The following is a 15,776-nucleotide window of genomic DNA, read 5'->3' on the forward strand; positions in this document are numbered from 1 at the left end:
AAAATGAATAGCAAGGAGGTAAGGGTGTCACCAGAGCAACCTAGGGCTAGTCCTACCCCTCTAGAGAACTCAGTCACGTCTTCGAAACCGGCACAATCCTGCAACCTGGAGTCGCACCGAACACCTTGAGCAGAGGCACCCCGGGGCTGCACGCATGCGCGAGGCCACGGGTTAGGGGCGGGCGGGGTGAGAGCCCGAGGGGGCGGGGTCAGGGCTCGCGCCTGCTCCTCCGCTTTCGAAAGTTACCTGGCTGGTGGGGGCTGGGGTTGGGGGAGTTACCAGCTGCGCGCGCGCCGGCCCCGCCCTCAACCTCTTCAGGCACCTGTTGGCTCGAGGGCCTCCTCGGCCGCAGCTGCTATCCAATAGGCAGCCTCCCCGACCCAACCAGGCTCCGCCCACCTCCAGGATTCACCAATCCGCGAGTAGCCGCGGCCTCTCTCCCTCAAAGGGTCCGCCCCTCCCGGCGCTTCTTCCGGGTGGGGCCCCGGGCGGAGGAGATGGCTCCCTGGGCGCTCCTCAGCCCTGGGGTCCTGGTGCGGAGCGGGCATACTGTGCTGACCTGGGGGATCACGCTGGTGCTCTTCCTGCACGATACCGGTGAGCCGGACCCCGCGCGACCCCGCCCCACCCTATCCCGCGTGATTCCCCAGACGTTTGGGTCTCACTGGGTTCCCTGCTGAAGCCCCAGAAATCCTGGGATTCACCCGACTTCCGCCAGCTCCTGAGCCTCTTCTCCATCTGTCATTCCAAGAGCCACCTGCTTTCTGCCTAATACCCAGTTGATCCCTAATTAATCCCAGCATCTTCCTGATCCCTGCCAGATGCCCTGTCTATCCCAGGACCCAACCGGTGCCCACCAGATCCCGCGACGGACTTGAGCCCCCATCTCCCCTGATCCCGAGACCCACCCGGTCCTTCCCAGGATAACGTCCCTCCGTAAGATTCCGAGGATCAAGTAGATCAAGAACTGGCATCCCGCCCATCCCCATGGCCACTAGCTGCCCAAGTCCAGGCTCCCCACCTTCCAGGACAAGAGAACACAGAGGGGGGCAGCCTGTCCCGCATTTCCCCACCCTCACTTCTTGCCCTGTAGTCCTCGTCCACCTCACTGACCCACCCCCACTAACATTCTTCCCCTCCTTACCTGGCAGGCTGCCTCCGGCCCAACTTCTCACCCTCACTGCCACTCTGGGAAGCCCCGCTCCTCCCTCCTTGCTCCAGCCTCAACTCCTGGGCTGTGGGTGTTGTCACTTTCCTCCCAAGACCTTCTTAAGTCTCCTCTACCGCTTTCACCCTTCAGCCTAAACACCTGCTCAGTCTCCTCATCAGAAAGGACCCGCCCCACCCTGCCCTGCAACCCTGCTTTCCTTCTCTGCTCCTTTTCACAACCAAGGGACACCAGAGCTGTCCACACTGTTATCTAAACGCCCCTCCCTCTTCACCTCCCCCTGCCTCCCACCCCTGAAATCTTCATTTACTTCCATGAGTTGTACCCTTCCTGGCCCTGCCCTCCTCTGTCTCTATCTCATGGGCATATCAAACCTAGCTGGTCTCTCCCTATCATGGAGCCAAAGTCAGGGATCCCTCTTCCCTCTCCCCTACATCCAGTCAAGTCTGGCCCCTTCACTCCCTTACCCCTTATGTATCCAGCCCTTTGTCTCCACTCCTCCTGCCAGTGCCCTTGTCTGGCTACCCTCCTCTCCCTCCTGGATAGGCTCTGCCCCCAGGCCTCCCCCTGCTCCCCTATCCATCTTTCCTCCAGCAGCAGGAGGGTTTTCAGAAACAGATCTGACCCTATAACCTTCCATAGTTCCCTACTGTCCTACAGATAGAATGCAAATGAACTTTTTTTTTTTTGGTAGGGGTGGGGGGGAGGGAGTGCTGGGCCCAAACTTCTCCCTCCTGTACTCTATGCAGTGGCCACACTTGACCACTCATTACACCCCATCTCCAGGCCTTTGCTCAGCCAGGGACATACTCCCCACCTCCAGATACACCCCTACACATGGCCTCCTGTTCAGCTCCGGCCCCGGCCTCACTCTCCTTCTCCGGCCTCTCCAGCACTGCGGCAGTGGGAAGAGCAGGGGGAGCTTCTCCTGCCCCTTACCTTCCTGCTCCTCGTGCTGGGTTCCCTGCTGCTCTACCTGGCCGTGTCGCTCATGGACCCGGGCTATGTGAATGTCCAGCCCCAGCCACAGGTAACCAGGGGGGGCCCCTGGGAGCCTGAACCCTTCCTCCCACCAATAGGATACCCAAGGCCCCTGTAACAGTCTCATGCCAGGATCTATGCAGAGGGCTTTCCTGGGGCACCTCCATGAATCCTCTTAGCAGCCCTGCAACCCCCATCCTCCAATGAGGAAACCGCCAAGGCCCAGCGAAACAACTGTGACAGAGGTCACAGCTTCACTCGGGCCAGGGCACTCTGTCCCACCCTACCGCCTCCATTACACTGGGGATGGGCCCCGCGTGCATACCCAGGGCTAAGCTAGCCCCCCAGGGAAACGCCCACCAGTGCCCTCTCCCTCCCAACCTAATACCCTGTCCCCCATTTGCAGGAGGAGGTCAAGGAGGAGCAGACAGCCATGGTTCCTCAAGCCGTCCCCCTTCGGCGCTGCAGATACTGCCTGGTGCTGGTGGGTGACCAGGGACCTCTACGGGAGGGCGCAGGGGCAAGGCTGAGACTCCTTGACCTCCTGCCTCCCTCCCCCCCACCCCCTCTGTGGCCTCATCACTCCCCTCAGTCGTGGGCCCAGAGGGGAGCTGGCACTGAGCCCGCCTCCCTTTGTGCCCACAGCAGCCCCTGCGGGCCCGGCACTGCCGTGAGTGCCGTCGCTGCGTCCGCCGCTACGACCACCACTGCCCCTGGATGGAGAACTGCGTGGGGGAGCGCAACCACCCGCTCTTCGTGGCCTACCTGGCTCTGCAGCTGGTGGTGCTTCTGTGGGGCCTGTACCTGGCATGGTGGGTTCCACGGCCGGCCTGGGCATGGGGGGAGGGCGGGCAGCGTGCCCCTACATGGTGCCCCTTCAGGGGCCTCGGGCCTTCCCCCAAACGGCCTGCCCGGAGGGGCTCCCCGGGGCACCCCCGCCCTCCCCCGGCCTTGGTCTCCATCTCTGTTCCTGCCCTGCAGGTCTGGCCTCCATTTCTTCCAGCCCTGGGGGCTCTGGCTGAGGTCCAGCGGGCTGCTCTTGGCCACCTTCCTGCTGCTCTCTCTCTTCTCTTTGGTGGCGGGCCTGCTCCTCGCCTCCCACCTCTACCTGGTGGCCAGCAACACCACCACCTGGGAGTTCATCTCCTCGCACCGCATCGCCTACCTCCGCCAGCGCCCCGGCAACCCCTTCGACCGCGGCCTGACCCGCAACCTGGCCCACTTCTTCTGCGGATGGCCCTCAGGGTCCTGGGAGACCCTGTGGGCCGAGGGGGAGGAGGAGGGGGAGGAGGGCAGCAGCCAGGCGGTGTAGGGTTGCTGGAGGCAAGGCCACCATCTTGTGCCTGAAAACCAGAGGGGCTGCCCCCAGCTGGGGTCGGCGTTCGGAGGGCCTGGGGTTCTTCACTCCCCGCCCCGCTCCTCCCAGGCCTCAGAGCAGAGCTGAAATGACAGAGCTCCTGCCACAATAGGCAGTCCCGCCCTCTGAAGGAAGGAGAGGAGGCAGAGGACCCGTGGGGGGCTCGGGCACAAGCAGCCTGGGCTTCCGAGACCCCCCCACCCCGCCCCCCAAAGCCAGGATGCCTCCATTGCACAGTTTTATAAGTTTAATCATCCGTAAAGCAAATCAAATATTAAAAAACCAAACCAAACTCCTCCTTGCTGTGCCGCCCTTTCTGGTCCAGGCCTCCCAGGAGGCGGGGGTGGGAGGAGAGGGGACCCTGCCCAGTGACTGAGCGAAGCCCCCCACAGCAGCTCTGCAGCTGCCACTTCGAGGCCCAGTGCCCACCGATACCTGGCAAGGCCTGGGCCTCCGGGGCAGACGGCTGGGCAGACGGGGCAGACACACCAGAGAGGCCGTCAGGGCCCCAGGAATCCCTCTGACACAAAGTCGAAGTCCCGGAAGGCAGCCTGCTGGCGGGCCGTCAGGGGGCTACGGGGGTCAGGTGGGGTCAGGGCCGGCGGCAGCCCCGTAAACTCGCCCTCGAAGTAACGCAGGTCCGTAGGGCCACGGAGGGTGGGCAGGAAGGGGGGCTGGACGGTGCGGGCGAGCAGGGCCTGCCAGTCGGTGGTCTGGGGGCGAGGGCAGAGCTGCCTGAGACAACGGAACAGCGGCCCGCGTGGCCAGGTGACACCTCCCACTGTGCCAGGCACCCGGGAACACTCACCCTGAAGAAAGGCTGGGTCTTGATCTCCTCAGCATCCCGCTCACCCGCCCCGAGGCGCTGCTCCGGGCACTTCTGGAGGAGCTGGGTAAGAGGACTGGGGTTCACGGAGGGCATCACACCCAGGCACTGCCCGCCTGCCCAGGCATCCCAAGTGAGCTGGACCACAGAGGCCCCGAGAGAGTGGGTGGTGACGGGGCAGCCGTTCAGTCCAGCCCAGCCCAGCCCTGCAGTGATTACCTTCTGAATGAGTTCAAGCCCTTGCACCGACAGAAAGCGGGGATACGGGGCGTCCGCATTGACGATGCAGTCAAATACCTCCTCCTCAGTGTCCCCGGGGAATGGACACTATGGGGAAGGGGGCTCAGCAGGCTGCATGAGCCACCTCCACCCTGCCCCAACCTAGAGGCCCCGGCAGCCGGGGTCCGGTGCTCACCTCGCCCACCAGCATCTCATAGAGCAGCACACCCAACCCCCACCAGTCCACAGCCCGTGTGTAGGCCTCCTGGGTCAGCACTTCCGGGGCGAGGAACTCTGGGGTGCCGCAGAAGGTGCTTGTCCGGTCCCCAAAGCCGATCCCTGCAAACCAGCATCCACACTGATGCCAGCCCGACGTGTCTCATCCATATAACTTCAGTTGTAAGAATCAACAGCCAACTCTTACGACCTCAGGCACCGAAGGTCAAGCCAAGCCCTGCCCCGAACTCTTGGAGGTGAGGACAGTTTTTTTTTTTTTTATGCCATCTCACGGGAGGAAGCAGAGCCTTTGCCAAGCTCACAAAGAAGGGAGAACCCGATGCCCTCTCCCATCCTGAGTACACGCTCTCCCCTGGCTAAGGGTGTGCTGGGGCTCTTTAAGAGTCTCTAGGGCTGGGAAGGAAGAACCAGTGTGTCCAGCCGGTCCCTGGAATGCAGGCTGGGGTGAGAGGTGAAGGCCACTTGCCCACTACCCTGCTGGCCTGAGCTGGGCAAGCAAGGCTGGAGGACATGGGATCCTGGACAGGAGGCACCCACCTTCCTTACACAGCCCAAAGTCCGCGATCTTCAGGAAACCCTGGGCATCCAGCAGAAGGTTGTCCAACTTAAGGTCCCTGAGGGTGAGGGGGACAGATCAAAGGGGCCCGGGAGTATCACAGGAGGAGGGCAGCCTCTGCTCCTTCACCTACCCCCACCCCCAGCACCCCCGGGGCAAGTTACCTGTAAATGATTTTCTTCTCGTGTAAGAACTGTAACCCGAGGACCACACAGGCCAGGTAGAACCTATGGGTGGTGTAGGGGGTAGTTCAGGGTCAGGAAGGGGGGGGGGGGGGCGGGACAGGGCAGGGAGGCACCAGGATGGCCACGGCCTGGGCATCCCTGGATGTCCCAGCTCTAGTCAGCTCAGACTAGAGCCTGATGCCAGGGGTAGCGGGTAGGGAGAATGGGTGTTTCTCTGGACAGTGGCCCCAAGGTTGTTGCCCACTGACAGCCTACCCTTCCTGGGCTCTTCGATGGTGCCAGGAATGATGCCACGTGTTCTGATGCCTTACCCTCCTACATCCTCCCAGCCACCTGCTGTCGATAGTCATCATGTCTATTTTTCAAATGAGGATCTGAGACTCCAGGTAAGTGATGCACCTGGGGGTCACACAGCTCGTGGCAGACTTAAGACTCCAGAGCCTGCGTTCTGGTGGGCAAGAAAGAACTCCAGCTGCCAGTCACTTACTCTTCACTGGTTCCTGTGCCCAACAATTTAATACACATTACGTCCATCCACTCCACCAGCCTATGGAAGAGTTATTATTAGCCCCATTCACAGCTACATAAACTGAGGCCCAAGGTCACAGTGCTATGGGAGCTGATAAGACAGTTGATAGCCAAGGATCTGAGCCAAGGCCTCCCTGACTCCACACTCTTCTGCTGATGGGTATCCTGGGGGAAGCAGGATGAAGGGAGAGGGCATAGGGAACCAGGGAAGGCTCAATGGAAGAGGCAGACAAGAGGGATGGGAACCCACCGGGCCTGGGGCTCAGGGAAGACATCCTCATGGATCTGCATCATGAGGTCACCACCGGGCGCAAACTCTGTCACGAAGCAGGCGTGGCTGGAGGTCTGGAAGCAGGCGAGGAGGGACAGCAGGAAGGGGTGCCCTGTGCGGCCCACAGCCTCCAGGATGCGTTTCTCGCAGTACAGGCTGCGGAGGGCCGGGGGGGGTGGGTGTTAGAGGGAAGAGAAGCCACTGCTGGCTGCGTCCTGCCACCCGCACAACACCCTTGGCTTCTCTGCGTCTTCAGTGAAAATGCCAGGCAGGTAGAATGATGGTTTCTGCGTATCGGGCAGAGAGAAGAGCGGACCTGCCCAAGAGCATACAGTTAACAACCGCAGGTGCTCAAAAGAGAACTCAGGACTGGCCCCAGCGGGTCACCTCTTCAAAGCCCCTGGAGCACTCAGCTGCCTTCTGGTGCCACTAGCCCAGGCCAGCCATCCGGGGTCCCCTGCAGGGCTAGGTGCCCACTGTCCCGACTACACACCTCTCCATCTCGTCCCGGCTCAGCACCTCCTGCTTCTTCAGCGCTTTGATGGCGTAGTATTTCCCCGTCCCCTTGAACTGCACCAGGAGGACCTGGGAACCAGAGACAGCTTGGGCTCCAGGTGGACAGCACAGGGGCGCCTTTGCTGCTCCCGCCCACTGCCCCATGGATCACAGCATCCCCCCCAGCCAAGGTGCTGGGGCCTGCTCACCCCCTTCCATAGCACCCTTGTCAGCCCACTACCTTCCCGAAGTGTCCCCGGCCCAGCACGGCCAAGCAATGGAAGTCCTGAAGGCGGGGGGGTTTCCTGCAAGAGAGAGGGCACAGGATTCCCCCTGGGATAAGAGCTGGGCCTCCATGAAGAGGTGGTCCTAACCCTCCAGGGCCGGTCCGGGGCTGTCCCCACCAATAAGACTGGAAAGCCTAGGGGCTGGAGTGGGGGTGGGGGGATTCAGGGACAGTGGCTTCCTAGAGTTCCAGAATGCAGCTAGAGCTCAATAACACGGGTTTAGTGAGTAAGAACAGAGAGCAAGGAGCATCGGGTGATGTGTGAATGGCCACACGAACACCCAAGTGAACAGACCGATGTCGCAAGCACCTAAGTGAGCCTGACGGGGGTACCTGGCGGCTGAGGCTGGAAGCGGTGGCCCGAGTCGAGTCCTGGGCTCCATGTGGGGGCGTTTGGTGCGCTATGCGGGTAGAGGGGCTCAGAGCAGAGCAGGGCTTCCTTCCCTGTTTCCCTCCAGCCCTGCCATCCCCACCCCGGCAGCCCCCAGGACTGCCAGCATCCTCTCACCGGTATCTCCTCGGGGGTTGGCTCCCGGGGCAGGTAGAGACGTGGGGGCTTGGGCGGGGGCCTCACCTCTTCTTCCAAGGGGCTCTTCTTGGGTGGGAAATCACTATGTGGAGAAAGCAGACACCTGGCAGGGCACGGGCAGACGGAAGAGCTGTGGGGACGGACACACAGCAATGCCAAGAGACAGACAGACAGAGGGTCAGCGGGAACAGAAAGACACCAGCTGCACCTGAAGAGAGGCAGACGTGGCAGAGAAGTAGGCAGCCACGGCGAGGGGGCTCCTCACCTGGGCGAGGCAGGGTTGGCAGCTCCCCGGGGCGTGGCTGGGGTCTGGGGGCAGGCTCTGGGGGTGCTGATCGTGCTTGGGGAGCTGCAGGGGGGCAGCAAGTTCATGACCAAGCGCCCCCAGGCTGCCATGTTGAGATTCATCTGGGAAGCCCTCAAAAAGTCCTGACCTGGGACAAAAGGCGGGGCTCAGTACCACGGCCCCCCAAGGGCCCCTGCCCTACCCCCTAATTGCACAGCCCTCTCCCGTCCACACCTCTGCGTTTAGAGAAAATGCGTTTCTGCCTCTGCAGCCGGGGCCTCCTCTCAATGACAGGGTCACAGAAGGTCACCTGTGTGGGCAGAGGGCAGGGCTGGAGACCAGTCCCCTCCCACCCCATCTGTCACCAGGGTACCTCCCTGGCCTCCAAGATCCCAGCCTAAGCCCTCAGCGTCAATGATGCAAGAGCCAGAGGGGCCCAGAGGGATGGATTCAATGTCCACATTGGTACCAGTGGGGAAACTGAGGCCCAGAGAAGAGAGACACTTGTCCAGGGCCATGCCTGAGGCTAGGCAAGTCAGGACCAGGATGCAGCCTCTAGACTCCCACGCGCTCCTCGGAGAGGGGCTGGGAATCCTTAATTCTTGGAGACCTCCTCCCTCCAGGCCTCAATTTCTACTCCTATGTGTGGATGAATCAAATAGTCTCGAAGGCCCTTCTAGCTCAGATGGAACCAGGGCCCGTGTCGTCAGGGGACAGGGTAGGGAGCACCTGGGCAAAGAGCAGCCCCTGGGGCACCAGACTGAGGGAGAGCTGGTGACAAGCGTTGTCCAGGAAGTCCTCCAGCCGCAGGAAGGCCACGCCACACAGCTGCCTCCAGTCCCGCCAGTGCACCCCAATCTCCAGCTCCCGGGCCTGCGTCGGGGAGGCCAGGTTGAAGAGTGGGGCACACGTCCCTACTCGGCCAGCCTTCTGCTCCGTGGCCTAAGGTCACCCCTGCCCGCACCAGGGCCAGCCTCACCCGCTCCAGGGGGACAATAAAGGTCTGGTCCCAGGACTGCTTGGTCACTGGCCCCCAGTCGGTCTGGCCCACGACACGATTGTCCACCTTCAGCACAGCCAGCACCTCACCTGCAGGGCCAGAGAGGGAGCTCAGGGCAGGCGAGGAGTAGAGGTGCATCGCTGCCCCCAGCGCCCCGCGGCTCGCTACTCACTGGCCAGCTCTCCTCCGCCACGCTGCTGCTTGGCCCGGGCCCGAAGCCAGCCCTGCGAGGGGCTCCCGGCCAGCACAGCCGCCGGGGAGCGTCCGGGCACGGCTGTCAGCAGCTGCTCACAGCCCAGGAGACGGACCTCCAGCGTCCCTGCGGGGAGCGTGGGGGACACACTGTCAAACCCCTGCTACATCCGGGTCCCCTGGGGCCCCAAGAAAGCTACCTTCTCCCGAAGATGGCTGAACCCAGACCTTGCCCGCATTAGGCTGGGGTGTTTCACCAGGAGCCTGAACCAGCTGAGCGGGAAGGTGCTGGCCTCTCTAGAAGCCACTGTACTGTGTCCCAGGTGGGAAGTTCAGGGTTTCCAAAGTCAACACGCTTAGATTGTTTGTTGATTACAATTCAGCCACCACTACCGGGAGACAGATCCAGCTCAGGGATACGAAAGAACGTTCTAGGAGTCCAAACTGCCCAGGACCGGGGCTGTGAGCGCCCCTAACCCTGGCACTTGACAGACTGTCACGGCTAGTCCCTTGAATAATGGCTTCGCCAATGGTGTGCCCACTGGGCCGGCCTTGCCCCTGGCGCCTCACGTGCAACAACTCACTGAATTTTCACAGCAACCCCATGAAGGAGGTGCCGTTATCACCCCCATGTTACAGAGGGATAACACTAAGGGTCCAGGGAGGGGAAGTCAGCCGCCCAAGCTCATGTAGCTAGGGGGTGGTGGGACCGGGATCGAAACTCTTCTCCGAAGTCCTCCCATCTGTGGTTCCGGGTGCTCTTTGGAAGAAAGGCAGAGAGCCCTGAAGTGGGAGGGACTGACTCCCGGCTACCTGTCACGGCGGTGGGCTTCACGAGCACCCCTGAAGGCTGGGGGTTCCCAGACACAGCAGTCCGCAGCTCCCGGGCCACTCTGCCGCGCAGAGGGTGGGCAGGAGGCAATCCCTCCAGCAGCTGCTCCAAGGCCAGCCGCAGGAGATCCAGTTTCTGGGAGGACTCCTGGAGCTGGGCCTGAGCCTACAGAGGAGATCAGGCAGGGGAGGACAGGCCCGTGACCACTGGAGACCCACACGCCCTCCCCGCAATGAGGTCTAGACAGAATGTGCCTCCTGTTTCCTCACCGCCACCCCACACAGGCCGTCCGCGGGTGCCTCCCGCCCTGGTGGACCGTGGTGTGGAGACAGACACTCAGAGAGGGGCAGCGATGGGAGGGGACCACGGCCTGACCTCAGCCAGCGCCTTCCGGTCTTGTGTCCGCCGGCCACCCAGCAGCTTCACCACGTTCTTGGCGCCCTCGGCCACAGCGGCCTCAATGCGTAGTCGATGCCTTAGCTCCTCTGCCAGCAGCTCGGGACCTGGGAGGAGGCGGTCAGCCCCCAGGCCCCGCCCTGCCCGGCCCTGCCCGGCCCCGCTTCTCAAAGCCTCACCTGGTTCAGGGGACCCACTGGCTTCCAGGCTGCTAATCTTCATTCGCAGCAGGGCCACCTTCAGCTGGCTGTCCCGCAGCATCTGCTGGGCAGCTGCCAGGAGCTTCCTCTCCTGTGGGGTCGCGCCACATGCCCATCGGACCGGGGCTAGCCCAGAGCTTCCCCGGTCAGACCAAGGTTGAAGCCAAGCCTCCCTTGGTAGGCCAGGTGCTAAAGCCAAGGGCCCCCTGTTAGCCTAGATCTAGGGCAGGGCCTCCCCCTTCACATGAGACAAGGGCTGGGGTCAAGCTTCCCACACCATGTCAGAGCCGAGCTCCCCACATCGTCCTGGGAGCTGGGACGGGGGGTGGGCCTTCCCTACTGGACTGGGCTAGGACTTCCCATTAGACCGAGTTGTGCCTTGTCTGTTAGATTAGGGGTTCGAGCCGTGCCTGCCCCACCAAGCTGGGATTTGGGGCTGTGCCTCCCCCGTCAGACTGAGGCTTAAGACCGCCTCTGCCTCGTGGGGTCACTGGCTTGGTTGCATTCTCCATCAGGATGGGGGCTGGGAGCTGAGAGGGGCTGAGAGCCCAGTCTCTCCCCATCAGACCCCAGGAGCCTCACCTTGGGCGTGCCACTGGCGTATGTGTGCGTCATGTTCTCCGCCCCCTGCTTCACCTTCAGCTCCACCTGAAGCTGCCTCTGTAGAGCCTCCAGGTGCCGAGCCCTTGGCTGCTCTGCAGGTGGCTGGGGTCCCGCGGTGGCGGGTCCTGTGCATAGCGTGGGACACACGAACCCCTTACCCAGAGCCGAGAGAACCCTACCCCATGACCTTGCTCTCTCCCCCGACCCCCAGCTCCCTTCTTGTCGCAGGGGACACCCGAGGAGGCTCTGAGAGCGGTCAGGGCCAAGGTGGAGAAGCTGGGTCGGCCCGGCGCCTCCTGTCCCCCAGGGTCTGCTCGGACTCGTCACTCACCGGCCAGGCCGGGCCCGGGCAGCAGGATGCGCGCGTGCAGCGCCCTCAGCTCCCCGTGCAACTGCTCCAGGCGGCGGTTGGAGGCCCGCAGCAGCTGCTGTACGTGGCCCAAGTGGCGGCGGTCCGTGGCCACCCTCCGCAGGTTCTCAACACCCTCCTTGATCTTCAGCTCCTTCCGGATGGCCCGGCGGATCACCTCTTTCTCATCCTCTGGGGGCTGCTGGTCGGCCCCAGACTGTGGAACGGCAGAGGGGTAATGCCCTCAGTCCCCGCCAGCGACCTCGGGTCTCCACAGACAAAGAGGAAGGTGTGCTCGGCGCCCAGGGTGACCCCCCGGGGCATCTCTGACCTTACAGCTAGTACTCCTGGGCCAGATGGAAACCCTAGGGCTATGCAGCCTGTCCCCGCTCCTGTCCCCTCCCATTAGGGAGAAGGGAGAGCGGAAAATTGTTCAATGTTTGCAGTGGACTCTTGAACAACACGGGTTTGAACTGCAAGGGTCCACGTATAAGCAAATCATTTCCTGTCCTTTGTTTTTTTTTAAGTTTATTTATTTTGAGAGAGAATAGAGAGCATGAGCAGGGGAGGGGCAGAGAGAGAAGGGGGTGGGGTGGGGAGAGAGAGAGAAGCCCAGGCAGGCTTCTTGCTGTCAGCACGAAAAGCCCAGCACGGAAAGCCCGGGGCAGGGCTTGAACTCACAGAACCGTGAGATCATGACCTGGGCCCAAATCAAGACCCGGACACTTAACTGACCAGGTGATCCTATAAGCAAATTGTTTTCAACTGTAAAACCAACTTTGTTTACAGGACTATAAATGCACATATCGTCTCTTCCTTACGATTTTCTTAGTAACGTTTCCTTTCCTCTAGCTTACTTTATCGTTAAGAATACCATATAATGATACACATAACGTACAAAATATGCGTTAGTCAACTGCTGACGGCATCCGTAAGGCTATTATTAGTTAGGTTTGGGGGGAGTCAAAAGCTACATGCAAATTTTCAACTGCCTGGGCGGTCGGCACCCCCGACCCCCCCTGTGTTGTTCAAGAGGCGAAGGCACAGGGTGCTACCGGGTGCCAGGGTCTGTTCTCAGAGCTTTGCGTACATGAATCCGTCAGTCCTCATAACAATCCCACGAGGAAGATGCAGTTACTATCCCCATGTTACCAGCCCCAGATGAGGAAGCTGGGACACAGGTTAAGTAACTTGCCCAAGGTCACAACACCGAGAGGGAGATGCCAGCCTCTCCCCACCAGCCACGCTTAAGCAGACTGCTCTGAGGTTGCGATCCCAGCTGAGATTTGGGGCCAGAGAAGAGGCTAGGGAATTACCCAAGGTCACATAGAGAGGGCAGCCAGAAGCCTGAGTAGGGGCCAGGGATGTTCCCTCAGGTAGCAAAGCGGAGGCACAGAGAGAGGCTGAGGAGGTCTCTGGGGGCCACTCCCAGCTCAGCTACTGCCAGGTTGGAGCAAGGAAAAGGAAAATCTCCTTCTCAGAGGCCATTTCAAACCAACCAGCGCCAAAGCTGACCTCAGCCCAGGGTAACCCACGATGCCCTCCACCCCCCATGGACCTCCACCTTACCTCTCGGCTCTCCATCTCCTGAGGCCAGTGTGAGGGGTGCCACCCCAGCCTCAGGGAGCCCCCCCACCCCAGGTCTCTGCTGGCCCTCTGGCCTGGCTGTCAGAGGGCAGGGGCGGGGCTCAGGAAATCCTCTGAGGGCCCTAGGCCAGAGGGCCAGAGCCAAAGGCCTGAGCAAACAAAGATCCCATGGAGCGGGGGGCCCGGCCACCGGGGTCCTGAGTCACCCAGCTGCCGTTGCTGGGCGGAGGTTCACAGGAAATCGGAAAATGTGTACAAGTCACTGCTGGAACAGGAGAGGGGGGAACCTCCGGAGGAAGGGGGTGGGAGGGGACAGACGCAGTGCCTAAGGTTGTTCCCGCCGTTGGGGTGGGGGCACCCCAGGCGTCTTGTGGAGGACATTTTGCCTTGGGGTGTACCCCCTGGTCCTGTCTGCTCTGGGCTGGAATCCTGCCATGTGCACACACGCCTCCCCCTTTCTGCTCTACAGCTGGGACCCTACCTTCTACACAGATGCAATGACCCCACCCCATTTGCTCTGGGTAGACCTGAACCCCTCCCTCCTCAGTGACAGACAAGCACACAGCTTTGGCCGCTGTGTCCACCAGCACGTATCTCCAGCGCTGGCAGGAACCCCGCCCCCCTCGCCATTTGGACTAGAACCCTCTGTGTACCCGGAGGTTCCCGCCCAGGTGCTGGGCCAGGTCCCCCATCTCCATGTGCCCAATCCCCACATGACTTTGTGATCTGGGAAGGACCCCCACAAGTGCGCAGAGATTGGCCCTTCCCGGGCCTTCCTCTCCCTGCACGCACGTTCCTCTCCCCACCCAGGACCTGTCCCAAGCTGCCCCCCACGGTCCCCTTTGCTTTCCAGGCAGATTCCCACCGGTCTTAACAGTCCTGCCTGGAAGAACGGATTGGGGGAAACTTTAGGGCCCATGCCGGTGGCCCTGACTGCGGATTCAGACGTGCTCATGCGCTGGCCTGACTAGAAGCTCTGAGTCACTTGGGGGTAATTTGGGGACGTTTCCAGGGGGCACGAACGACTCCCCCCGCGCCCCCACCCCCACCCCCCATGCTCAGGTCTGCCCCGCGAGGTTAGCGAAGCCCGGGGCAGGGGCTGGGAAGGGAGCCGGGAGGGGGTGGGGGTCGGATCTAGGGGACGCGACCGGAGCTCGCGGCGCCCGCGGCGTAAATGAGACTCCCCGACCCCCTTGGCCCGCGCCCGCAGCCCGGCCTCTCCGGGCGCCGTTCACCTGCCGCGGCGCCCCCTCCTCCATGGCTCCGCTCGGGCCGCTCCGCCCCTCCTCTCGACCACTGCGGTTCCGGAAGCCCCGGCCCCTCCGCCGGGACTTTCAAACTTGAAACTTCCCGGGAAGCGGAGCCGGAGCCGCGGGATCGGGCGCCCCCTCCCGAGGTCCGCTGGCCCTCGCGGGACCTGGGAGCAGCGCCGCCTCTCGGCCGCGAGGGGCCGGCGCCGGGGACCCCACTCAACCGCAGGCCCCCGCGCCTCGCCGGCTGCGGCGTTCCGCGGGGTCTGGGGCCCCGCGCCCCTTTTCTGAGGCCGCCGACCCCCGTCCCGCGGTAGAAGGGCAGGAGGGACATTTCTCGGGCCGGGGCTCTCTAGCTGCCCTAAGGGCCGGCCGGGGGGGGACGATAGCGCCGCCTGCCGGCCGCGGGACGCCGCCAGGGCGTCCCGCCCGCTCCCGGCTGGGTCAGCCCCCTTCCTCGGAGCCCCGCCACCACCGGGTTCCCGCCCCTAACTTTCTCTTCGTCTCAGATCATTGGTGTAAAATGGGCTAGTCCCCAGCCTGTGGCCCCCACGGAGGCTTGGCCTTATCTAGAGTCACTATAAGAACGTAAAGCCTCATCCAAAGCTTGCCAAATTACAAATGACAGATGAATAAACCAAACATCTCTCAGGCCACCGCTGCTCAGCCAGAGTGGAGTTTTCTGTTTCAGCCAGAGCCACCGTTCTTCCCTTGTCCTAAAGAACCCATCTAAACACAATGAAACACAATGAAACCCCAGGAAATAGCCATGACTTCAGGAAAGCCAACCAGTGGGCACTAACTGCCCTGGGAATGGCTTGCCATTCCTGTGTAAGGAATCCTAGTATCCTGTGCCAACTAGCACTGTGCCAAGACTTCACGGAAAGGAGCCTGGTCCAAGGGGCTGCAAGTGAGTAGGGGGCAAATATTGAAGGTGGGTGATTTGCCGACTTGGAATAGGTGCCTTCTATTTTCAGGAGAGTGTCTATCTCCCATCTTGAGAATCATTTGTCTACTCCTACAGCCCAGAAAGTGGAATTCTGTGGAAGAACTCAGAAAGGATTCCCCAAGTTCGCTGTTTCACTGGCTCACTGGTCAATAAGGGAAAGGAGTTCAGAGGTAGCAGGATCCAGGAACCCCAGGCTGGGCAAACCCACAAGGAACCTCCAGGCTGATGGAGGAATCGGACCAGAGAGCTGCATCCTATGCCAGAGTGATAGTGTAATTTATGAAACAGTAACCCCTTGGAAAACTGATGTTCCCTTCACATTCAACATCCAGTGGATGGTGAATGGTACAAACACCTCTCCAGCTAATTGGCTGTTAAAACTGTAAAAACATCAACCCAAAAGGAACGAAAACACTTCCTAGCAGGGCACATTAAATTTTTTTGTCTTTTCTACACATTTCTTTTTTCCTTCCCCGTACTGCAAACATCAATCC

The 15,776-nt window shown here is 61.5% G+C and overlaps 2 protein-coding genes across 12 annotated transcripts; one reads left to right on the forward strand and one right to left on the reverse strand.

The window, feature by feature from the left end:
* The first annotated feature begins 437 nt into the window (after positions 1–437).
* ZDHHC12 (zinc finger DHHC-type palmitoyltransferase 12) lies at positions 438–3,798 on the forward strand. Its single transcript, XM_058693897.1, has 5 exons — positions 438–597; positions 2,062–2,198; positions 2,556–2,633; positions 2,795–2,961; positions 3,131–3,798. The coding sequence occupies exons 1-5, from the start codon at positions 498–500 to the stop codon at positions 3,459–3,461; spliced, it is 813 nt and encodes a 270-aa protein (XP_058549880.1). The 5' UTR covers positions 438–497; the 3' UTR covers positions 3,462–3,798.
* On the reverse strand, positions 3,736–14,923 carry PKN3 (protein kinase N3). 11 transcript variants are annotated; one of them, XM_058693895.1, is made up of 22 exons: positions 14,319–14,923; positions 11,479–11,713; positions 11,127–11,272; positions 10,524–10,635; positions 10,324–10,451; positions 9,930–10,113; positions 9,097–9,243; positions 8,904–9,013; positions 8,654–8,797; positions 8,159–8,234; positions 7,904–8,072; positions 7,618–7,720; positions 7,443–7,510; positions 7,065–7,128; positions 6,822–6,913; positions 6,308–6,484; positions 5,509–5,571; positions 5,326–5,402; positions 4,748–4,890; positions 4,552–4,659; positions 4,359–4,395; positions 3,736–4,219 (listed from the first exon to the last, which is right to left on the reverse strand). In XM_058693895.1, exons 1-22 carry the CDS (start codon positions 14,340–14,342, stop codon positions 4,089–4,091), a joined length of 2,538 nt encoding a protein of 845 aa, XP_058549878.1. In that variant the 5' UTR covers positions 14,343–14,923; the 3' UTR covers positions 3,736–4,088. The 11 variants fall into 11 exon arrangements, with proteins under 11 accessions (XP_058549878.1, XP_058549877.1, XP_058549873.1 ...); XM_058693894.1 differs by having other exon boundaries at positions 4,315–4,395; positions 14,319–14,763; XM_058693890.1 differs by lacking the exon at positions 14,319–14,923 and adding an exon at positions 11,828–11,961 and having other exon boundaries at positions 4,315–4,395; positions 7,618–7,768.
* Between the last annotated feature and the right edge of the window lie 853 nt (positions 14,924–15,776).

Source organism: Neofelis nebulosa, chromosome 12 (genome assembly GCF_028018385.1).
Source record: "Neofelis nebulosa isolate mNeoNeb1 chromosome 12, mNeoNeb1.pri, whole genome shotgun sequence".
Lineage (NCBI taxonomy): Eukaryota > Metazoa > Chordata > Mammalia > Carnivora > Felidae > Neofelis > Neofelis nebulosa.

Coding starts and splice junctions, on each gene's coding strand:
- PKN3 (XM_058693884.1), bottom strand. CDS start 11,902: ATGGGAGGGGACAGGAGCGGGGACAGGCTGCATAGCCCTAGGGTTTCC. Junction 5,403..5,508: donor GAGAAGAAAATCATTTACAG/GTAACTTGCCCC, acceptor CCTCACCCTCAG/GGACCTTAAGTTGGACAACC. Junction 4,660..4,747: donor ATGAGATGCTGGTGGGCGAG/GTGAGCACCGGA, acceptor CCTTCCCCATAG/TGTCCATTCCCCGGGGACAC.
- ZDHHC12 (XM_058693897.1), top strand. CDS start 498: ATGGCTCCCTGGGCGCTCCTCAGCCCTGGGGTCCTGGTGCGGAGCGGG. Junction 2,199..2,555: donor ATGTCCAGCCCCAGCCACAG/GTAACCAGGGGG, acceptor CCCCATTTGCAG/GAGGAGGTCAAGGAGGAGCA. Junction 2,634..2,794: donor GCAGATACTGCCTGGTGCTG/GTGGGTGACCAG, acceptor TTGTGCCCACAG/CAGCCCCTGCGGGCCCGGCA.